At 38.3% G+C, this 25,789-nt stretch overlaps 1 protein-coding gene across 1 annotated transcript in view; it reads right to left on the reverse strand.

Annotated features, from left to right (window-relative positions):
* Positions 1-303: 303 nt before the first annotated feature.
* The window catches only part of PLCH1 (phospholipase C eta 1), a 179,019-nt gene continuing 153,533 nt past the window's right edge, over positions 304-25,789 (reverse strand). Inside the window, exons 13-23 of the mRNA XM_067033895.1 lie at positions 22,754-22,845; positions 19,754-19,851; positions 15,847-16,026; positions 15,648-15,755; positions 14,496-14,620; positions 10,087-10,171; positions 7,789-7,935; positions 7,472-7,551; positions 5,641-5,700; positions 4,849-5,203; positions 304-2,402 (exon numbers count right to left, since the gene is read on the reverse strand). Coding sequence (XP_066889996.1) covers positions 316-2,402; positions 4,849-5,203; positions 5,641-5,700; positions 7,472-7,551; positions 7,789-7,935; positions 10,087-10,171; positions 14,496-14,620; positions 15,648-15,755; positions 15,847-16,026; positions 19,754-19,851; positions 22,754-22,845 — 3,417 coding nt within the window. The 3' untranslated portion in view covers positions 304-315. The remainder of the gene's footprint in view (positions 2,403-4,848; positions 5,204-5,640; positions 5,701-7,471; positions 7,552-7,788; positions 7,936-10,086; positions 10,172-14,495; positions 14,621-15,647; positions 15,756-15,846; positions 16,027-19,753; positions 19,852-22,753; positions 22,846-25,789) is intronic.

Raw genomic sequence — 25,789 nt, forward strand, 5'->3', positions numbered from 1 at the left:
GCTGAGAAGTTTCACATCTAGGGCATGCACAAACATCTTACCAATAGAGTTTACACCTCAGGGGAGAAAGATCAGACAGGTACACGGGAAATGTCACCCGAAGCTATATACAAACGCATGAACAAGAAGAACACATGGAGTCAAAGGGAGACGGTAATACAAGTTTAAAAATACATTTTAAAATCATCTCAAAGCCAAGGACCATATTTACTGAAAACTCGGACATTCTACAGAACATCTTGTAAACAGTGAGAATGCAGCTTGTTTAAAATGTAAAAAAAAAAAAAAAAAAAAAAAAATGCAGCTTTATGTAATTCACAGTCTCAAAAGGAAATAAATTTCTGGTTTATCATCACTGCTCGGCTCGGTCTGCAAAACGGAATGATGTGAACAGAACTGGTCTGCATGCCCGGAGCGCAGGGCTGCGCACGCGCCCTCGGGGATACCGCGGCCCTCCACGCCGCAGCCGCCCTTGGCGCTCCGCAAGTAGCCGGCGATGTACGAGCCGGTGGAGTGCCGGTTCCCCGCGGGCGCCGGCGCGCAGGGTTTGCTTCGAAGAACCACTCCTCCCACAGGGCTGGGGTTCACACTTTTCTGCTTGTTGGCTTCCTGCTTTTCCTTGGCGCGACTGGCAATATTGCGCACTCTGCTCTGACTTCTGGATGACAACTTTCTGACCAGTGCCCTGGGGAACTGATTGACATCTTGCTTGGAATACAGCACTTGGCAGCCGTCTTCCTGGTCAAAGGACACAAGCTTCCGCAGCTGTTCGGTCAGGGCATCTATAGGCTCTAACGACTTTGTTTTCACAGCTACGCTCTTCTTGTCTCTGATGCCAGTTGTAACAAAGCTCTTACTAATACACTGGTACTTGCTTTCAAAATTACAGGCGATGTCCTCTGATGTTAAGTCCCCCAGACTTTTGGATTTGCAAGGACTGGGCAGCTTCAGAGCAGGCAGAGGAGGGTGTGTGGACCGCTCGGGGGCAGGATCATGCATGTCTTGAACGCTAGACAGGGGCTCAGGGGTCTGGTTCTTTTTTGCATATGAATCTGAGAAATGGTTATGCATAAAACCAGCACCCGGATAGGCTAGACGAGAAATATTTTGATTTTTGACATCCTGAATACTACTGTTGAATATTTCAGAGACCGAAGAGTGGAGAGTCTCTTTACAGTAGCCATTTCTCAAGCCTCTTTGAAAATGTTCCACCACCACATCCTGACTGTATTTCAGTTTTAAAGGAGAAGTGAGGTGACTTGTGCCCTCTCTCCTATATCCATAGGTTGTTAAAGGCAGACTTTGGGAGTCTCCATCCATTTCCACGAGACTGCTCTCCCCAGAATTTAAACAGAGATTGGGATCCACTATTACATCTTTCAGTGTCAAGTCAGTGGAAGTGGCAGGGCTGTGGTTCTTCAGTATTTCCCAGTCTTTTTTGTGGGTGGGGCTTTTTGGTAACCAGCAGTGAGGATTATTAGAGGACAGAGGCAGATCGTGTTCCATGGCCCCTGTCTTGGTCTTCCCAGAACGGTCATCATCTGCTTTAGTTTTAGAGACAGGAGTGCAGATAGTTTCACAAACAGCTGCATGTGTTGAGCATTCAGAGTTCTCGTGCCCCAAGAATGCAATCTGCTCAGGAGATGAGCACAGGAAGGATGGCTTGGGTTTTCCACTGGAAAGGCCATGCTTGAAGGGCATTTTTAGGTCCATGGTAGGCAAGGGAGGATGGCCCGCTATCACACTGGGGCTCTGAAGATGAGACACAACTGTGGTGTTAACCTGGTCGCTGGTCTCATCGAACTGGCCAATCAGTGCTGAGATGGAACTGCCAGGCTCATTCTCATTTGTCAAAGTGACATTATCAATAAGATGGGAAATTTCACTCTCCTGGAGAATTGCAGTGGAATGTAAGTCAGGTATGTCAGAACAGAGCGTAGAGACGTCTGACAAAGAAAAGGATGTTGCAGCTCTGCCCTTATCCCAATTACCTTCCAGCTTCTTAATCTCCAGATTGCTTTGAGAAAGGATGCTTCCTGACAATGCGCTTTTCCCTACCATGAAGCCCCCAGAATTCCCGTTTTCCTTGGTTTTCACACCACACAGATCTTGTGTTAGGCTAACTGCAGGGTCACAAGCCAAATGCTGCCTTGGGGAGAGGGATTTGTTGGTGCACTGATGTTCCTGGCGATCACTTGACACATTTGATTTGGTTCTCCCACCCTTTGGACCTGGTACCAACTGTTCTGTGATTGACAAGTTGGCGGTAGAAACAGCAGAGTCCCCGTGGCTGATGTCTTTGTGGAGGAGAGCGTTGGAGGAAGCAGATAACTTTTTGCTGAAATTTGGAAAATGTTGGTCTTTTATACTTGCCTTCCCATCTCTTCTGCCATCCTTATCTTCTGCTGAATGAAACAAACAATATTTTAAGTGACATGTATCACTTTATGTAGGACCTGCAAACACTCATGTTTGTCTTCAGACAGACAAATGGAAAATGTAAATCTGTTACATTGTGACAATATAATTATGGATTGCATAGATTTGCAACAAAGTGTCTGTGTGATGGATAAATGGTAAAATTTCACTGAAACTTCCCTTTGAATAGCTATTACATCAGCTAAGGATGTAATAATCATTGTAAAAAAAAATGTCAATGAGTTACCATACTTTTACAGTGAAGATTACCTTAAGTTGTTTCCTATTCAGATTTGTACTACACAGAAGCATGGCAATAAAAACAGAACAAGACAGCTCTGTTAAACAAAGTATTGTGGTACCTGTAAGCAAGATACTGTAAGCTTTCAAAGTTATACATGTGTTAGAGAAAAATAAAACCCCACACAAATCATTATGAAAAACATTTTGGTAAAATACTAATTTTAACCAATTAATTTCTAAAACAAATTGGAGGGTGCAATAGATGCATTAATATATCAGTATCTGCTGACTTTAAAATGTAAAAATAAAGACTTGGTCACCAATCTTATACCATTGCTAATATCTGATTTTCCGTTGATCCTATTTTTCTGGTTTTAATACATAAAATTCATATTGCATTCTCCCCTAAAAGAGGCAGTAAGATATCAGGCACAGTAAGAAAAACTATAAAAATACACAATTCAAAGTAATTTGGGGTACCCCATCCTGTTTAGTACAGTGCTAAGACAATATTGATATTAGGTGTTCAAGTATTCTTAATCACATTATTTTAACGGATTTTATGTTTTGAGTTATGAGAATCAAGAAAATATGTTTAGCTTTTTATTAAATATTTTCCTAACTAAAAAAATTCATCATAAAAATTTGATAAACCCCAAAATTATAAGGAAAAAAATAAATATTATATGATGTTACCACTCAGATAGCCACTGTAAGCTTTTGTAGAGGGATAGAATTATGTATACAATTTTTTATTCTTAATTTTTTCCACTTAACTTTTCTTCTACATGATAACTTGAATCATTGCATGGTTGTGTACTGCTCCATATTTATAAGTTTTATATTTAAGTATTATTAAATATATTATGCTATATATATATATGAATAACTTATATAAATTTCCTGTTTTTTAAAGGGAGGAAAGAAACATAACTGTTGCTTTCTAACTCACCTTAATGGTAGTAACATCTTAATTGTGGCATTACAGGATTAATTATTACTAATTTCTTTTGCTTTATTTTCCCCCCAAAATGGAGTTATTTATATTTATATATAGTTTACTTTCCCCCAAAATGGAGTTTTGAAATAAATTTTAAAGCATATATTTCATCTCTTCTCTGATACTGCTCTTAGCAAAATTTCAAACTTGTTTGAAATTTTTTCTCCTTCAAATAAACCATTCAAAAATTGGTTTGTCTCCCTACAATATCTTACAGTAAAAATCAATACAAGCAAAGTGGTGTTTGTGAGAAAATAGATCGCTGAAATTAGATTGTATGATGAAAGAATTTTGCTAAAAGAAACAGGTATCACATTCTTCTGTCTGAAGTGATTTTGATTTAATTAAAACTTATTTGTTGCAGAGACCTCACATGGACACAGTTTTAGTGCTTAAATTATGTAAAATAGGGTGGGGGAAAAGTCACCGACACAAGGCAAGAGCTCTTTGGTACACTGTAAAGCAGATATCACTCTTTATCACGTTCTTGATATGAGTGAAGCATTATGCTCAAATTAGGGGAAAAGGTGGGTAATGCCTGGTTCCTATGCCTGAGGAATCTATGAATGGACAGGAGCTGCAGACTGCTTCCTTCCCTGCCAACATCCGGGGTCAGGGAAACGAGACCATAGGAAAACAGCTAATAAGCTACCTCTTGAGGAAGCAAAGATTTCTCAAGTGAAGAAGGTGGATTACTTTTAACATCTGGCTTTTCCTCTTTCTCCATAAACATTTCCAATTGAAGAAAACATGTTATATGGTGGGAAAGAAATATAACTAAACTCAACCTCAGAAAAGTCAATTTAATTCTATTTCTCCTCAGAAAATCAGTAAATATTGTACCCACTTAGAAAACCATGATCTCTGCTCACATTTTGCAGGTTTCACCTCCCTCTGTTGTACCTGATAGACCCGTAGGCTCCCTGCCATCACACCTGATCCCTCACTGTCAATTTCAGATGTCAATGTTATTTTGAGGCTTTAGGTGACTAGGAGATAGCTCTTTTACCACCCACTCCCCAAAGTTTAAAATATGGTCTAAAAGGTAACACTGTAATGTACTGTAATGATTTATTTTTCTGTATATTTTACTTTGACTACAAAATGTCAGCCATGTAATAATGGTAATTAGGGACCAAAATGGGCCTTAAAGGGGTGTATTCTTAGAGAAAAGTAAAGCATCTTACCCAGAGAGTTCTCTTTTCCTTCTGTGTCTTTTGCAGTTTCGGATATAGGCAGCGACAGAGCCCCCAGAAGACTTCTGTCAACAGGCATAGAGACAGGGCGTGCTTGCAAACTCCGTGGGGTCCTTCTCAGGACCCCATCTTGATCTCTTGCAGCCTCAGACACAGAATCCTTTATCTCTACCATTTCTTGGAAGCCCATTTTGCTCTTTTTTCTGCCTTTGGCTGGAGCACTGGCTGTGCGTCGCAGAATCCTATCTCCAATCGATCGCTTCCGAACATAATGGGAACTGTTTTCTGAAGAGCTGTGCCTGGGATTCTTATTGAACAGCCCCTTCAGACCTTGGAGCTGTCTGTTCTGAAGACACAAAAGGACCAAGCACAAGTTAAGCAAATACCACTGTGTCAACTGCTTGCCTTTTAAATGACAGCTCCATGAAAAATGGATACAAAACGAAATCTCACAGCCACTGAAGAATACTCAAACCAAGAAAACAGCAGCTCACAGCATGTTTGCACAACGTCATGCACATTTTATCAACCTGACTTTGGGAGGAAGGCAGCCTTCCATTTTCACAACCAAGCTTTCCCACAAGTTTCCTGCCCAAAGATGACAAGGTGGTAGGAAGAGTTTCCACAGTGAAAAGACTATAATGAACTTGAGCCACCTTAAAGCAACAGATGCACGTTTTAAAGTGGTAAGCAGGAAGATGGAGCGATGTGAGAGAGCATGCCGCCATGACCACTGAAAGAGAAACGCGCCAGCAAGAACCAAGCACCATGCTGAGAAACTACCTTTGTAGCTCCTAGAAAGTGCAATATAGTGTAACTGGGGTTGAGTATTAAAGGGCTCCACTGCAAGGGGGAAAAAAGCACAACAAAACACAATTTGGGCTCATTCAAGAAGGCTGCACAAGTAAAAACAGAAGGAGATAGAACACATATGCTCTATAGAACACATATGGTCTATAAACCCTTTCTCCCACTTTGGATTTTTAGTCACAAGTTCATTCATTGCTCAGTTCACCACCATCATGTTGTGGTTTATGCATATCAACCCAAACACACCTTGAAAGTAATAAATGACTTACACATGGACATTTATTTAGGAGAGGGAACACATGTCCTACAGAACACCTTCTTGGCTCAGGTTTTTAACAAACTGATTTTTATTATTTCCCTCAAGCATGTTAAGTGCTAGAGATGCTGTTTTGTTCACCTGGGATTCCTAGAAATTCAAAAATCATTTTTTGATCATTTATATTTGTGTATGTTTAGGCCAGAGGAGAGAGCCCAACAAGCACAAATAGAAACGCAGGACTAAACACAGAAAGTCATAAAACTTTATCACTCTTAGAAATTAGGATCCTTAGCACCTCACCCCTCCCAACTGATGGATGTGAGAATAAACACATACCTCCTATTTCAGGCCAAACTGGTCCACTACCTGCCAGTTGGATTATAGTCTTTAATAATATTAATATTAGCCAACATTTCTGCACATTTACTATGTGCCAGGCAGCTTTTTATTTATTTATTTATTTATTTATTTTATTTTATTTTTTTTGCGGTATGCGGGCCTCTCACTGTTGTGGCCTCTTCCGTTGCGGAGCACAGGCTCCGGACGCGCAGGCCTAGCAGCCATGGCTCACGGGCTTAGTTGCTCCGCGGCATGTGGGATCTTCCCGGACCAGGGCACGAACCCGTGTCTCCTGCATCAGCAGGCGGATTCTCAACCACTGCGCCACCAGGGAAGCTCCCCAGGCAGCTTTTTAAAAATAAAGTATTTGTTTATGAAGTAGGTACTATTTTTACCCCACATGTACAAATAAGGAAACAGAAGCACAGAGAATGTATATACCTCTGGAGGAGGAGCTCCAGGCAATGCAGACCTTCTGATAAAGAGCACTGGACATTCCCAGGCCCTGGTCAATGCTACAGTCCCTCCAAATCACATCTAGTCCTGAAAATTGATTCCAGTGGCCAAGTCCCCAATTACTTGGCATTACCAGAGGACAGCCTATTGATTTGTAAATCTCAAGTGAGCTCTGCAATGAAGAAATTGGCATCAGCAAAGAGCTAGAATACACTTTTATGGTCTCTTCCTTTTAAGTCCTGTGGGTGGCTTTTAATTCATTCATGATTTTTAGGTTTCCAGTTGAATACAATGGCATTAAATGAATGCATCCTGCCTAGAACTGGCTGGGATCATAGCCCAGTTAGTACAGGTACTTCAAACATCTGAGACTACATTTCCCACTGCAGCCAGCTGGGTCTTTTTAAGGATTATAATAAAATGCAAATATGTAAATCTATCTTTACTGTTTTAGTCAAACAAATGATTGCCCTAGAGAGTAATCGCTTTCTCAATTTTTTTAAGCCCAGAGAGGGCCCCTAGGTGGAGGGAATGAGTACACACCCCTAAAAAGAGGAAGGAGCACACACGGATGGAGACCTGTGGGCAGGAGAGCACACTGAGCACAGTGTGGGCTGGGCTTCACTAGAGTTTTCTGTTAAAAAGACAGCTTGTCGAGATACACGTTCCCTTTTATGCAATGAATTAGAAAACTTTATTAAGGACCATATTATTGTTGCATGTGGCTTTAAGTCCTGTGATCTTTCTTACCTTTCCATAGATTTCATTGATTGTTATGTGGACAAAAATGGATGCTTCTGTCAGTCCTTCCAAATAGACATGCCGATAGCCTGATAAAAGTAGAGAAAGTAGTTTCCTTTTAGTTGAACTTTCATTTGGCTTTCCCATGGGTGCAACAGAATTAAATACCTGACCATACTATAGTTCTTTATATTAACACTCACATTATCATATAACACATATTTTATATATCATATGCCATGTATCATATATATCACATATCATATATTAAATCTTCCAAAGAGGAGGAATGGTCAGTCTAGAGAGAAAAGGCCAGCCAGACTTACCAGGCACTAAGCTGCTAAAGGTCACAGTTCTTTGCCCAACAAAATCTCGTCCAATTGGATCGTGATCCCACACAAGGAATCGAACCAAAGCTATTTCTGGCATGTGTACTGTAAATGTGAGGGTTTCTTCCCACACAGGGTTAAATCCTCAGAGAAATAGGAAAAGACAAATTAGAAAAGCAAAGGCATTGGCGAAAAATGATTTAGCAGCAACATCTGCAAAGCAGACAGTGAAAATTGCTTGCAATGGTTATTAAACTTGTGAAGATGACTGAGCCACCCCGGGATGCCTTACTAAAATAAAGCCTTGGAATTTACCCCATTGCTAGAAAATAATTGGTAAGAAATTGCCTGTAAATTATTACATCAATTCTAATAATCTTTGATGCCAAATTGCATTGTAGAGAAAGCTATTTTAGACAATAACCAGAATGTTTCAATAAGCTCAAAAAGTGTCTACAGTAGTGATCTAAGAATAATGTTTTAGCAAAAGCAATAAAGAATGAGTCCTCTCCCCCACCCCCATCCCATCCCAGTAGAATGATGCTTCTCACCCACCAAAGATTCTGCTGCTGTAAGCATCACCAGCAAGCATTTTGTAAGGTTTCAGTGCTATGGTACATTTACTACCCTATTTAATTCTTATGGTAATCCTCTAAGGGTGGCAGGGCAGAGGTTTTCTTCTAATTAAGAAAAAATATATATTACTGACTTTCAAACATATATAACTCTTAAAAATTACACAAGTAACCCATGCTCACTTTTTTTTTTTTTTTTTAATTCGGTACACGGGCCTTTCACTGTTGTGGCCTCTCCCGTTGCGGAGCACAGGCTCCAGACGCGCAGGCTCAGCGGCCATGGCTCACGGGCCCAGCCGCTCCGCAGCATGTGGGATCTTCCTAGACCAGGGCATGAACCCGTGTCCCCTGCATCGGCAGGCGGACTCTCAACCACTGCGCCACCAGGGAAGCCCTATGCTCACTTTTTAACATAGGAATATAATGCTCGTTTTATAGTTGAGAAAACTGATGTTCAGAGAAAATAACATGCTTAACATCATACAGCTAGTGACAGAGCCAAAGGAGACGAGGCACTGCTGATTTCCAGTGGCTTCTCATGAAGCAAGACCTTAATACATGAAAGATGACATATTTTCATAGCTACTGAAAATAAATAGGAAAGGCATATAATTCAACACAAATTCTAAAAGGCAAAACCACGTTTATTTCTCGGTAAAATTCTCTCAGATAAAATAATTAAACTGATAAAAATTCAAGTACTCTGTAAGTTTGTTTTTCTTTTCTAAAAATGAAAATTCATGTTATTAAATGTATGCATTCAGGAGGCATCAGCCACTTAACCCTAATGCGTTAGCTAATGAAATAATTATGGACTGAAAATCATTGAGATGTCCCTCCTGAACAAGAGAAGAGATACTTTTTGTTGACTTAGTGATGACATCTCAATTATTTCTGAGACCAAAAGAAAAATATATTGAGCATTGGTAGGAAAATGCAGTATGGGAAGTTTGCTTATTTTAAGCATGTTATTTCCTAGGTAACAGGTTTGTACTACTTTTGAACCCTCAAATTCCTTTCCTTAAACTCCTCTTAAGGTCTCTTTAGGAACCTCTAATTTCCCAAACGTTTTGAGGATTGGGGTTTAGATTTTTTTCAGTATTAAGGACTAGAGATTGAGAAAAACAGGCATGCCATAATGTTTGTCATATGTATGAATAAATACAACCTTAGAAGATTACTAAAAAAAGACATGAGGCTTGAGGAAAGAAAGTTTTCTTTACATGATGGCGAAAACAGAAGAACGCTGCCCATGCACCACAAGTACATATTCAAGAAGTAAACTTGCCAGAGCATGCTGCACTTGCCTTTACAGTTGTACATGCTCCAGAAAAAAATGAGAAATCATTAGGACGTGGGCTTCACAAATGAGAACTTTGAGGCAACTCATGTCATGAAAACAACATAAAAATATAACGAGTCTTTTTCCTACATGAAGTTTTAAACCAGATCTTTAAAATATCATTCATTTCACTAGAAAAAACCATTTGCTTCAAAAGCAGAAGTCTTGAGAGCCTAGATTACAACATCCATCAAAATATACCATGCATCAATACCATATTTACTTAGTTTTATGTGTTGAAAAATCTTAACAAAACTCAGATGGCAGTCACAGATTTTAGAAATTTGTTTCTCTTCCATGTAGACAAATTCTCTTTTTCAGTGCAAACTCTATTTCTAGAGCATCCTCATTAAAAGTGAACAGAGATTATAATCTTACCATTGTCATCTACCACGCGAGTTTGATCTTTACAACAATCTACGGGCAATCCGATAATTTCAACTTCTACAAAAGGATCAATGATCTATATAGATAAAGAAAGTATTACTACAACTGATAAATTTCTACACATGTTAATTTAAGAATATTGGCCAAAATATCACATATCAACAGCAACCCATTTATTTAGGTGCTTACTAAGAAAGAGAAATTGTACCAGATTCAACAGAGTCAACTATGAAGCAGGAATTAAAAAAAGATTACATTGTTCTTTGCCAATATCTACTAATGCTACAAAAGCTTAACCCGATGAACCTTCAACTCCAGTTGAAGGTATATACCCAACAGAAATGAGAGCATCTATCTATGCAGAAATGCTCAGAGCAGGTGAATTCATAATAGTCACACATTGGAGACAACCTAAATGTCCATTATGAGTAAGATGGATAAACTGTGGAATATTCATTTAATGAATACTACACAGCAATGAAAACATAACAAAGTTGTGCTACATAGCCATAATGTGGAACAAGCCAGACACGAAAGAGTGTATACCGTCAGAGTCCATTTACATAAAGCTTGAGCACAGACTAAATTAATCTGTTTTGACAGGGACTGGTATTTGATGGGGGCAGGGGAGGGCTGTGAGTAGATACTGACTGGGAGCGTGGACGGAAGCCTTCTGGGGGTTCTGGATATGTTCTACCTTCATCTGCTTACATAATAATTAATCAAGTTATCCACATTTGATTGGTGCACTTTAATGTAGTTAAATCAATTGTGTACTATGATGTAAATTTAAAAGTATTTAAAAATAAAAAGATGAAAAGGTAATCAAAAGAAAAATATGAGTGTTTAGTTCCTCTCCTCCTCATCTTTACCTCCCCCATATCCCCTGCCCTCTGGGAGAAGGATCCTGCTTTGTTTGTCATCTGTAAGCTCTCTTTGGAGTGCCAGTACTGGATAAGTAGCAATGAAGGAATAAAATCCTAAGGAACCCAGAAAGGAGAGAAATATGAAGTCTGGGAAAACATATTTTTAGGACCTTGGAGAGTAAGGAGAATACAGTTTTGGAGGGAGCTTCCTGGAATATGAGCTACAGGTATGATAGAAAAACACTTTGAGACAATTAGGTAGAGAGACACACTTTTTGGTTACTAAATAAATCACAGCTAAAGTTTACTCGTTTTCCATTAATTCTCTGATGCTAGAAGTTTTTCCTTAGAATAGAACACTGTGGTAAAACTGTACCATTGGGAGTCTTGGATTTGGGGACAGCTAATGAATATGACTAAGGAAAATAAAATTAAATGCCTTAATTTTAAGGCATTTGAGAGGCTTAATTTAAGGCTAAATTAAGGAATTCAAGAAGCCCCAGGCTTGAAGAACAACTTCCTGCTTCAACACTTGGTTCCTGTGCTGGACTTTGGCAAGTCGTGTAACTGTCTGTCCTTCAGTTTCCTCATCTGTAACCCTAAGATAACAGTGTCTGCTTCATCATGCTGTAATCCAGGTGACATGCTGGGAGAATGGAACTGGATAGTGGTAGCAAGATTAGGGAGAGATTTGGGAGGTAGAATGTCCAAGAGATGCTAATTGAGTAGATGTGGAGAGCAAAGAAAAGGTGAAAATTAAAGATGACAATCAATTTTCTGATTAGGAGAAAGAAAAATTATTATTTCATTCTCAGAGACATGAACAATGTGAGAGGTCACAGGCTGAGAATTCAGGGGGACTAGAGCGGGGAGAAACTATATTTTCATTAGCCTCTGACTAAAGCACAAATAGTAGAGTATTAGTACTGTAATTTTGTGCCTGGCAGAAATCACAGATGTTTTCAAGTCACATTATAGCTGTTGCAGAAATCTCTGTGTCTCACCCATGCTCATCACGACTTCAAAATTCTAATAGTTATTCAACCCCCTCTAGATCCTGCTATTTATTGCATACATATTTGTATGTCATAGTTTGTTTTTAATATACTGATAAGTGAATTTCAATATAATTTGTCCTGTGTACCTTTATTTTATTTTACGCATTTAAACACATTATTCTGAGAAGGGGCTCAAAGGCCTCATCAGACGCCAATGGGTTCTATGGCTCAAAAAAGAGTTAAAATCTCCTGACAGAGAACCTCATAAACCACAATAAGGAGGTTGGATTTTATTTTAATAATAAAAGAAAGATAATCCTCATACATTTAAATGATTACTCTAACCCCACAGACTATGTATTACAAAGATGAAGAAATACCGATGCAGTGAAAAACACCTGGAAGAAACCTCCTTATCCAAGTAACATTATCAATCCTGGGATAAACTGACATAATATGGCCCCTGATATGATACACTGAGAAGGATAAACATTTCCCATGTAGTATTCTTGCCAAATATGTTTAGTCTGATTCTAATCATGAACAAACAATCAGGTAATCCAAACTGAAGGACACTCTGGACACAACTGGCTTGGACATTTAAAAAAATATCAATATAATGAAAACAAAAGCTGGAGAACTGTTTTATATTTTAAAAGACCAAAGAGAAATGACAACTAAAAGCAATGTGTGATTCTTAATTGGATTCTGAATCTAAAAAGAAAAAAAGAAGATGTAAGAACAATTTGGGGACAATGGGAAAAAATTGAATATAGATTTAATATTAGATAACATTAGTGTACCAACAAACTATTGGGTATAGGATAGGCTCAAGGATGTATTGTACAACGTGGGAAATACAGCCAATATTTTGTAATAACTGTAAATGGACAGTAACCTATAAAAATTATATAAAAATTTTTAAAATAAAATTTAAAAATATGAATAAAGTTCTGATGGTCTAAAAAATAAAATAAAACAGAAAAGAATATACTATTGTACTGATATTAAATGTCATGGGTGTAACGACTGTATTGTGGTTATACAGGATAACCTTCTTGTTCTTAGAGACAAATGCTAAAGTATTTAGGGATTGGGGTCATGATGTTAACTTACTCTCAAATGACTCTCCAAAGAAAAGAAAATGCATATATATACACACATATATACAATTAAATTTTGTAATACTTGCTTTATTTCTCCCTTTCATGTGGGTAAGTATATAAGTATGTGTATATGTATATTTATGCACACATTTACACATGAAAGGAAGATAAAGCAAAAGTAACAGAATTTAATGAGTTAATTGGTGAATCTAGATGCTGGAGATATGGTGTTCATTTTATTATTATTGCAACTTTCCTGAGGTTTGAAATTTTTCAAAATAAAAAGTTTGGGGGAAAATATAGGAAGTGAGTCTTCCTTTTTGCAGACAATAAAGAAAAATGGAAAGAAGAGGAAGTAAGGATAAACTTTCTGATACTACCAAAATAACTATTCTTGCTGATGAGAGAACAGAATTGGAAGCAGGGAGGCCAGTGAGCTGGGAGGCTACTGCAGCAGAACTGCCAAGATATGATGTTGGCTTGGATTAGGCTGAAGGCAATGCAGATGGAAGACATGGTCCCACCTGAAGCTCCTACTTTCTGAGAGGGAGGACACGGGGCCATCTACTGGAGAAAGTGATGAGAACAAATGTTTGAGGAGAGACGAGGTTGAAAATAGCCACTGTGGAGAATAGGATAGAGGACTGATCAGGTGGAGTTGGGATGGCAGTGCTGCACTACGTGTGGGTCAGTGGAGATTTGAGACAGAGTTGATGGTGGGACCACTGCAGAGCTGCATGGTTTCACCATCGACATTCCAGATCCAGAAAGGATAGTTTAACAGGTGGGAGTGGCAAAGAGCTTGAAGTGATGGACCACTCCTGAGAGGAAGGACATGAACAGAGGAGGGGCTGACAGGTAGGGAGAAAATGGAGGCCAAGGAGGCCAAGAGCAGGTGGAATGGGAATGACGGAATGAAAGCTCTGGAAAGAGCAGAGGCTGTGGTCACAGAGGGAGACATTTTAAAATCACGCAACAGAAATGCAGCAAGGCAAGAGCCAGCCTGTGGCCAGGGAGCAAGCAGGTGGCTGATGTGCAGCAGAGATGAGGGTCACAGCGGATGAGAGAGGCGGATGGAAGGTTAAGATGTTCTCCTAGGCAATGTGTCTATTAATAACAAAATTGCTCCTTGCATCTCAATTTAGCATTGCCAGTGTCAGTCTTGAATTGTGAATTGAATTGTATTGCACTCATGCCTCCAAAATAGATGATGCACTGCACTCCAGAAAGAATTGTGTGTGCTTTGCCAGTAAGTCAGTTAATATCTGATGAGCTGAGGTCAGTGCTCATTTACAAACACACATACACACACACACACACACACACACACACACACACACACACACACAGAACCCTTAAGACATTTCAGATGAAATGTAAACACAATAAAATAAATCACATAATTAACCACTTGGTCGTATACAGCTTACCTCGCCTCGGTCTCCAAACATGGAATCTGGAGGTTTGGGGAGTTGCTGTCCACTAATCACTTTCAGGATGAACTGCTTCTTAGGGTTGGCGGGAAGTGGATCACCAGAGAAAGGGTTGAAAGTACCTAAGCCAAGTAAAGCAGAGGTTAAAAACCTAGGTTTGGTAGCATGGAAAAATACACCCCCCCAAAACCCCCACATAACTTAAACTTGTAGAACAAAGAAACAATAAATGCTGGCTTACTATATTGTTTCTTAAAGCAAAGAAATTATCACATAACTATCCGTGTGGCTTTTGCCTGAAGGCAATGCCAGCTGGCATTTCCATAGCTGTGTTTTTTTGTTAGAATCTATGCTCCCAAAGGCCAGAAGATTGGACCAATTTAAAACAAGCGTCTGTGATGCAATTATCAACCAAGGCAGGGGGTAAGAGGAACATTTTATTTGAATGTCCATAGTATAGAGAAGGGGAGCAGTTGTCAAATTCACAGAATTTTCTGTCCTAAACTATTGCAGGTATAGAGTGAATATAATAAACAGAAAGAAGACCTGAAATTAAGTAAACAGCATAGCAAGAAAACGCAGGGCACAAAATTCTGAAGCCACATCTGTCAACAGTTTTTTATCTGAACTGTTAAAAATCCAACTTGGAAATTTTAAAAAGAATTTTAAAGAGCAGAACCCAAAGGAAGTGTTTTTGATATAACACTGCATTATCTTTTGTTGTTGTCGTTGTTAGCACAGTTTTGTAATTGGAATAAACTGACTAAAAAGGGCTTGATAAAATTGTTTCAGGTGTTATTACAATTTTGCCAGCAGGTCTCAGACTCATACTCCCTTAGAGAGTTTCTGAAAGCATTCAGTTTACAAATAATGCCTAGTGAATATCATGCTGGACCACTGGATTTCAGGTGACAACCCACTGCTATTATCCATGTCCCTCTTTAAGTGCATAACATCACACGGAACATTCTAAACATCACGCTACCCAAATATTAAACAGTTGTGACAAGAGTTCTTTATTTACATTTCAATACCGAATGGATCTCTTTTTTAAAAATCATGTTGCAAAACAGAGGCATCACACTTTCCACAGAGCTCCTTCAATAGAGCTCTCCTGTGTTCACAGCTGTGACTATGAAATTAACACACCTTTGCACATCTGCTGGGGTTTGAGGACATAGCCGCAATTGCCATTTGTCTTGAATTTGGCTCGATTTAACTGCATCATTCGCCCTTCAGACTGGTAGTTCAATGCCACTGTGCAAGTTCAAAGTTGAAGAGAATTAGGCAAGACAGCAGCATAGAGTCAAGACACACGGAGAACCGCTCCTCCCCGAGGCATACACACCTAGCTGGCAACCTGCGTTCCAGTAGGGCAGAGGGTTGAAGTTACTGGAATCGATGCGGTAGGCGGAAGGATAAATCCTCGTGAGCTGCTTCTGATTATAAATCATGAACTGCTCAGATTTCTGCTGAACCACCTGATGTGCTCTTGTTTCACTGAATGATAACACATTTCCTGTGGTTCCTAGAAGTTTTTAACAAAGAAAACAGAAACGTGAGAACTGCTGTAAAGAAAACACCACTCATAAAAGATCTTACAATGATGTCCGATTACACCCATAATAAAAGGCAGAGTAAAAGAGCGAATGCAACCAGAGCAGGCACAGCTCCTTAGTAAGAAAGGTCTAAAAAAGTTCCACTCTCGGCACTCTTTTGCCATTTATCAGAGCTGTGCATCTTGCTCAGATAACTGCCTATTTCTGGATCCCATATTCTCCCAAGAATTCAATCATCTCACTACTTCATGTCTATCTGACTAGTATGAAGAGGACAGGAAAATTATTTTCTAGGCGCATGATTCAAACAGAATAGCTTTGCCAGAGATCAAGACACCTATGAATAAATAAAACTATCTTTGTAACTCATTGAAGACATTTATCTAAAAAGCATACATATGGAACACATTAAGTGACAGCATTCAGAGTCGAAGAAAATAAAGGGAAAAGACCAATTCCAAAGCAGAAAAATTGGGTTTTAAAGTTACTTTGAATAGAATTATGATACCAGTCAAAACCTATTTGGGAGAAAGGAATAATAATGGAAAAAGAATTCAAAAGAACATTATAAAGAAATAAAAGTTTCAGAAACAAGAACAGTCACCCACCTAGCCAGATTTATAAAAAAGGGAAAAGTAAATGGAGGTACAAAACAGGAAGCCTATATTAAAGTTTCTGCTTGGAGCATCATCAGAAAGGGTTAATCCAGGACCAACAAAGCTACAAGTTAGGGGGTCATGATGGAGTAAACCTCCAATTATTTAATACCTTACCCTTTTCTCCCAGTACTATCTTTTGTGCCACATCTAAAATGCTCCCACCACTCCCACCCCTTCACCAAACATCCATACCCCACCCCCAAAATGACCACCCCATGTCATCTGGACCTGTTGGAATAGACCAGCCTAGATAAATATCCAAACTGCCCAGAGCCTCATTCTCATTCCAATGTGTGCTCTGAACCCAGACTGAGAGACATGGCCCATGAAACAAAGGAGGTGGATTATAATCTTACTGAGCCTGAACTGTATCCAGACTCTGTATGTTTATTCATGCTCACAGTCTCCCAGGGCCCTTGTTGTCTTTAGGGTTGTACAGCCTTAGTTCTTAAACACTGGCCAAATGACTAGCAACTACACTCTACCACATGGAACAGTCATAAACACAAGTGGGAGGCAAAGAAATTAGAGAATTACAGTGTTTAATCTGATGATTTCCCTCATATAGACTCTTTCCTTATCACATATATCAATATCTTATTGACATAACTTAGCATAGTTTACATATCTTAAGCATACTAAAAATGATCATATTGTAGATTTTGATGAGGAATACTTTGAACATGATGAGAGAAAATATAGTCTTTTTGACAAACCACATTCAGGTGCAGTAGCACTAAAATTAGTACCACTATTTTCTCTGTCTCTCTACATAAATTATCCACACCACATTATCAATAAGATGACCTTGCTAATTAGGTGCATGTCAATTAGTATATTAATAGAGTCGAGTTGTTTTGCATAAGGATGAGCCATGCATTCATTATCTATTGCTTATTTTGTGGCTAACACACACACACACACACACACACACACACACACACACACAAAAGACAAAACAGATAAAGTTCAAGAACTAAATAGTCCTCAATATTATTTTCCATTAAGCTAATAGGATTATGATTACCTAAGGCATGTAGTAGAAATTATATTTCTATGAACCAAATATACCTTTAACTCTATTAAAATACTTCCTGAGTTTATTTTCTAGCTGTGGGCAGATACTATAAGAATTTGGGCTTCCCTGGCGGCACAGTGGTTGAGAGTCCGCCTGCTGATGCAGGGGACACGGGTTTGTGCCCTGGTCCGGGAGGATCCCGCATGCCGCAGAGTGGCTGGGCCCATGAGCCATGGACGCTGGGTCTGCGCGTCCGGAGCCTGTGCTCCTCAACGGGAGAGGCCACAACAGTGAGAGGCCCGCATACCGCAAAAAAAAAAAAAAAAAAAAAAAAGAATGTGATGTTCACCTACCTCACACTGGTCCGACAGTCATCTCAAAAAGTCTACAAATAATAAATGCTGGAGAGGGTGTGGAGAAAAGGAAACCCTCCTACAATGTTGATGGGAATGTAAATTGGTGCAGCCACTATGGAGAACAGTATGGAGGCTCCTTAAAAAACTAGAAATAGAGTTACCATATGATCCTGCAATCCCACTCCTGGGCACATATCCAGAAAAGATGCAAGCTCTAATTTGAAAAGATACATACACCCCAATGTTCACTGCAGCACTATTTACAATAGCCAAGACATGGAAGCAACCTAAATGCCCATTAACAGAGGAATGGATAAAGAAGATGTGATACATATATACAATGGAATATTACTCAACCATAAAAAAGAATGAAATAATGCCATTGCAGCAACATGGATGGACCTGGACATTATCATACTAGCAAAGTCAGACAGAGAAAGACAAATATCATATAATATCACTTACATGTGGGATCTAAAATATGACACAAATGAACTTATTTACAAAACAGAAATAGACTCACAGACATAGAAAACAAACAAAAGAGGAAAGGGGAGGGATAAATTAGGAGTTTGGGATTAATATATACATACTACTATATATAAAATAAAGAACAAGGTCCTACTGTGTAGCACAGGGAATTAAATTCAATACCTTGTAATAACTTATAATGGAAAAGAATCGATAAAAAAAGAAAGTGATGTTCACTTGCTGAGAATCCTACAGGTTCTCATGTTCTCACATGTGAAATTAATTTTTTAAAATAACTGTCACCATCTAAAGAAGGAATCAACACCAAAGGGAAGAAAATCTGCAGATAAAAAAAGATACACTTGTGGAATGGGGGGAACAAATTAAAGATCTGAGGAAGGAATCCTGGAGGTTGTGAGGACATAAGACTCAGCACTATGTTGTTTTCCTTTCACTGAGACATGAGAAAATGGGAGATTCTGACGTACATTTCCCTTCCACTAAAATTACAATTAGATTGAAAACCCATATGACCACAGTTTATTTTCATAAGCACCCATTAACTGAACAAAATACAAGTGAGAAAGGAAGACGATAAAGAGAAAGAGCAGCTAGCAGGAAACTCAGGGTAAGAACAGTTGTAACTAGAATTTCTCAACTCCACATACAGCAACTGATGGGTAAGAAACTATGAAAGAGTCAATGCTTCTGAAATTTCTGCTCTTGTTAAAATTGCAATCTGTGGATTAAATTATTTTCATCAAGGTCAAAATTTTCAATGAGAAAATACAGGGCGTTTCAAGATGTTATATTTGCCAATTAATTTCCTCTTTCTTCTAGTCATTCACACTTGGAACAGCCATCTGTGATCTGGCCATCAAACTAGGTCAAGTCTCCATAGTTTGAAGACTGCGAAGACCTTCCTCTGATACATTTGTCTTTTTAATAATAATAAAGTCTTCCTCTGCCCTGTTGGAAATTTCTCTGACCTCTACACCATTAGGCAAAGTAATCAATAGCGCCCTCCCTGTGAGCTAAGCATTGTACCAGCAATCAGTTTCCTGACACTCAAGATGGATTCTACACAGTTTCAGAAATGTGTGCTGATGATCCGATTAACAAAAGTTTAATTAACAATTGACAAAGAAAGGTCAGGAGTGTGTATCCAGAAGAAAAAACACTCAGGCCTTACCATCATCCACAATGTCCTGGGCTGCTACGGAGTTTGTGTACACAACCAGATCAGAGAGCTCTCGACAGAGTTTCATGGTTTTCCTTCGGCGGCCCAACCTGTAAAATACACACCAGGACTCATGACATTTTAGAGCTGAAAGAGGTTTGGGCTTTTGGTTACTCCACCTTCCCTACCTGCTCCTGATGGAGCCAGGATTAGAAACCAAGTGTGATTTTTAGTTCAGCATTCTCTCCACCACAACACCGTACTCATGTGGCTTTTTTCACTGCTCAGCCAGACTTTATTCACAGTCTCTTCTCCTGAATTTGTGAGTTCTATTGTGAAGGGCTTGATTCCCACCATTACCCAACTATGGTGTAAACCAGAATTTAGCAGGGAATCACTCTGTTTTGTCAGAAGGAGCACCAGGACTAAAAAGCAGTAGGGATACTGTACTGTCAGTCACAAGAATCCTATATCTAAAGATAAATACACCAAACTTTCCATAGTCATTATCTTTAGAGGTATAATTACAGTGATTTTTGTTTTCTTCTTTATGCTTTTTCTATATCTTCAACTTCTTAAGACAAACATCCATTACTTACTCTCTCTGTACGTCTATAAACCACTCCTAGGATCTGCTGTACAACTTTACAAATTCTGCTACTTACTCTTTGCCACAGTAAAATTCTCCATAGATTATCACATTCTCCTCACAGACACACTTTTCTCCTCTAGGAAAACATATAACCATTAAAAACTTCAATCCCCACCAAAGGAGATACAAAAATGGCCAATAAGAACATGAAGAGAAGCTCAACATTAGTCATTAAGGAAATGCAAACCTAACTACAGTGAGATACCACTGCACATCTACTAGGTTGGCTATAACCAAAAAGGCAGGCAATAATGAGTGTTGGCAAGGATGAGGAGAAACTGGAATGCTCATATACTGCTGGGGAATTTTAAATGGTACAACTGCTTCGCCAACATAGTTTGGCAGTTCCTCAAAAAATTAAACAGTTACCATGTGACTCAGGAATTCCACTTTTAAGTATATACCTAAGAGAAATAAAAACCTATGTCCACATAAAAACTTAGCAATGAATGTTCATAGCAGTATTATTCATAATAGCTGGAAAGTGAAAACAACCTAAATATCCTTCAGCTAATGAATAGATAAATGAAATGCAATATATTCATACAATGGAATATCATTCAACAATAAAAAGGAATGAAGTACTGATATATTCTACAACATGGATGACTCTTGGAAGTATTATACTAAGTGAAAGGAGCCCGACAAAAAAGGCCAAATATTGTAGGATTCCATTTATATGTAAGATCCAGAAAAGGCAAATCTATAGAGACAAAAAGTAGATTAGTTGGTACCAGAGACCGGGGGAGAGAGAGATGGAAAGTCGCTGCTAATGGTAGAGTTTCTTTTTGGTGTGATGAAAATGTTCTGGAATTAGATAGTGATGATACAGATTTATTCACTCAGTGAATATTTATTGAGCATCTATTGGAGATAAAATAGTGAACAGATCAGACAAAAATTCTTAGTGTAATGATACTTACATATATTCAACAAAAGAATTAAGGCCAAAATGTGTCAACAACTCATTTTGCCAAGAAAGAAGACATGCACGTAGACAGGTATAAAAACCAATGGGAAGAAGAGTCTATGTTTCTCCTTTACCATGTAATTAGGAAATTCTCTAGCCATTGGTAAAAATCTGGTTTTGTGAAAGAAAATGATTATAAATCAATGTGAGGGAGGTAATGCCTAGAAATGACAAGTAAAACTCCCAGGACACTCCATAACAGAGAACTTCTGTATAAAGTTAGCTCTTTTTAATCCTTATCTTAAAATTGAATTAGTTTATTGAAGTCCCAAAAGGACACCGTCATCGATGCTTGAGCCTCGATAGCTATTACGGGCAAATCTCTAATTGACTTAAGATCAGCATGCAATGTGATTTCATGTGATAGCTTCCCTGGCTATATGATTCAGAGTCAAGCTTTTCTCAAACTTATATTTGAGAACATTCACAGCAGAGGTCTCCTGGAAGGTAATTCTATTTCTCTTATATCCTTTACTGTAACTACATATTGAATTTTCTGTACCCTAAGGGTAGGAACCATACACATCTCCTTTGCTCTCACTAATTAGTTACTAATTTATGTATGGACATTCTGTTGGAGTGAAGCTCAAATATAAAATTTAATTGAATACTAAATGTGATTCATTCCTATAGGACCTCTATGCCTCCAATTTCATTTAGTTTCAGTCTTTTGATAAAGTCACAGAGGGGTGTGTGTGTGTACATGTGCACATGTTTGTATATCTATCTATCTATGAAGGATATAATTTATATTCCTTTGTGAGACTTACTGTATACACAATTTACCAGAAAATCCCGTATCAAATCATGTGTCACAATTTGGGTTCTAAAATTTTGGCCATTTTACTCATCCCAAATTCTATTGGCAATAACAAAGGAAACAGCAGCTAATATTTTTGAGCACTTAGTTAATTGGAGTAGGGCTCATCAAGCTAAATAGTTTAATTCCTTTAATCCTTACAATGACCCTAATAAATAGATACAAATGAGGAGCCTAACTTGCCCCATCTTAAAGTTGGAGGAACAAGAGTTTGAAGTCTGGCTCATTTAAGATCCCTGACTCTTAACATGTTCTTGTCATCTATCTTTTCCATCAGTCTCCTGTGAGAGCCCCTCTGTACCAGTTCATGTGGTCCCTCTCTCTTCTCTGAAGATATCTTTTACCTGACAACTGCTACAGCCAGCATTTATTAAGAGCTCACTGTGTGCCAGGCAGCACAAGTCCCCTACATGTATTATAATCTCACATCCTGTTGATCTTCACATGTCCCACCGCAGAGCTCTTTACCTTGCAATCTGATTTCCTAGACACGTACAACTAAAACAGCCAAGCTGATGTGGATGGAGAGGCCCCAGGAGCCTGAGCAAGAAACACGGAGAGCTTTCTTACCTGTACAGCTGGCCGGTCTCCTTGCCAGGATTCTGCTGTGCGTCCTCCTCCTCATCAGCACTATAAGCTTTAGACCGTGATTTTGTGGTTTTCTGCCGGAAAAATCAGAGTTCACTTAACACAAACTCAGTGCATCAGGTACATCTACGACATACGGAGAAATGAGCTTTAAAATAGACACACACACACACACACACACAAGGACAATTACTTGGAGAAAAACAACTGACCAAATATTGCATCTTGCCTCACCATCAATAATTAGCATGTCTGTGGCCAAAATTATCTTAAAATATCAAGGCAAAACTGAGGGTTTCATGCTCTAACATTGACTTCTACGCCACATAAAATGTAGGTCATAGACTATCAGTCATGCATTGAAGGTCTCTATGAGGGGTAGGGTTTAAGTTGTAATATCTATTTAAAAGATTAAAAGGGATAAAGTATCCTCTTATATAGGAAGCTCACTATTCCTTTTGACTTACTTATAAAAGGCAGATTTGATAAAAAGAAAGACAAGTAGTAATTTTTAAATGAATAACTACTACTCCTGCTTTTGTTCAGTATGCACTCAAAAACCCATCTAAATCAAACTGTTCATTTGAGACTTTGACCCATTTTAATTTCTAGAGCAGAATGAAAATTGTTACCTACAGGAGTCAGGCTGAAAGACTGTAGGACTAACCTGGTGTCTTTGGACAGATTAGCTGTTAGACATAAAACCTCTTAGGAATGATGCACTTTCAGCCCCACCATGTTGGAGATAACCCCAATATTTGGCAACACACGCCTCAACAATACAAATGATGGGGAGGGGCCTTAGTAATTGCAGAAAAACTTGCCACCAAAATTACAGCTTCTACAAACAAAGGTAAGACTTTTAGACAGAGTACCCTGGACATTTTGGGAACATGGCTTAGAAAAGGAAAGGAACTCCATCCCCACATTACCATGGGACCAAATCAACTTCCAGATTTTCTCATTCTCAACAAATAAAATAAATCAAACTACACTGTTGGCATAAACACATTCAACTCTACTGCACTGACAGTAAGGCGCCAATTTAGTCTAGAACATTTTTACGTCTTATTTATGCCTTGAGAACTTAAGTGCACATGGCGTGGACCCATGTTCCAGACTGGCCTCTCACCAAGCTGATAAACTGGCTAATCTCTCAAGCTTCCTATTGTGCCTTTTTAAAGGGTAGGACAAAAACATCTGTTCTAAAGGATTATTATTTTTGTGATGATTAAATGAGATGACATGGAAAGTCATTCTGTAAACCACATAGTACTAACTTTCAATTTAAAATACTATTAATACTTATTTAAATAACCTATAGTCTTGTAAACATTCACTCTTATGACTTGAGACATAATAAATTCTAATTCTATAGTAGCAAAGGTATTCCCTAAAAGCTTTACTTTGGAAAATAATTTTAATTTAAATGAGTGGTTGTAATCAAGAAATGAAATATTCTCCAATTCCGCATATAGTTAGTAATTTGAGGTGTTACAATAATAAATCTGTCTTTCCCAGGTTCATTTTAAAATATAAAATGCAGAAAGTAGAAATAAGTAATGAATCACTAATGATAGATATTTGGAGAAATGATGATATATTTTCTTTACATACAGTTTTGACACATCTTATCACAGTTAACATACGACATAATCAGTTTTTCACCTTACTTTTTTATTTAATGTTTTGCTTGTTGAGCTCGTCAGAGTGATCATCTTTTAATGACTGCATAATTGTCCATTGTATGAATGAATCATGATTTACTTAAGCAGTCTTTATGGGAGAACATTTTGGTTGTTTTCAGTTTATTATGACTATTTTATCCAAACTTTTACTAAATTATCCTATTGATGAGGCAGGAAATTCCAGATACAACATTCATTAAAGTACAAAAAATGGCCTTGGAGAAACCTCATGCATGAAGTTCATCACCCAATAATTGACTTCTTGTTTAACATGTTTTACCTTTTTATTGAAGGTAAAGCATACACTTAGAAAAGCACAGGAATCATAAGTGTACAGCATGATGGCTTTCCACAAAGTGAAACCACCCAAATGAATATTATCTGCCCCAAAGCCTTCAGATTCTCCCGTTTGGTCATCACCTTCTCCCCAAAGGTAACTATTATCCTGACTTTTATCCCATAGATTTTTTTTTGCCTGTTTTTGAGCTTCATATAAATGGACTCAAACTGTATGTACTCTCTTGGGTCTGGCTTCTTTCGCTCAATGTCATGTTTACAAAGATCACACTATTGCATGTAGTTGTAATTTTGTCATTCTCATTGCTGATAAAGATTCCCTTATGTGAATACGCCACAATTTTTATTCTTTCTAATGCTGATGGAAGTTTGAACAGTCTCCTGTTTGTACTATTGCAACTAATGTCCCTGTAAATATCGTTGTTTCAGTCTTATGACACACACCTAACAATGGAACTGATAAGACATGGTTCATAGAGCGGCTTTAGTTGGTATTGTGAAACAGCGTGTGGAAGTAGCTGCACAAAGGCAGGTTCCCATTAGCAGCTGAACAGAGTTCAAGTTGCCCAGCATCCTCACTAACACATGCTGTTGTCAATCTCTTTATGTTTGCTGTTGTGGTGGGTATACAGGGAATCTCATCATTTTAGTTTGAGTTTCCCAGAGGACTGATAAGGGGGAGAACCTTTTCCATATTAGCCACTTGGATATCTTCTGTTGTGAAGTTCATTTAAGCCTTTTGCTTATTTTTTTAAAATTAGTGTGCCTTTTTTATTGATTTATAGGAATTCTTTATATATTCAGGAAAGAAATCCTTTGTGGACTTGTATGGAATATTGAAAATATTCTTTCCCAGTATGCTATTTGCTCTTTGATACTTCTGATGAATAGGAGTTCTTAAATTTTAAAATAGTTTAATTATCAACTTTTTCCTTTTCTGGGGTCCTCTTTGAGAAATCTGCAGTTATTCCAAGGTCATGATGATAGTCTTCTGTCATCTTCTAGACTCTTTAAATTACCTGAATTATGCACA

The sequence above is a fragment of the Kogia breviceps genome, chromosome 5 (assembly GCF_026419965.1).
Source record: "Kogia breviceps isolate mKogBre1 chromosome 5, mKogBre1 haplotype 1, whole genome shotgun sequence".
Classification (NCBI taxonomy): Eukaryota; Metazoa; Chordata; class Mammalia; order Artiodactyla; family Physeteridae; genus Kogia; species Kogia breviceps.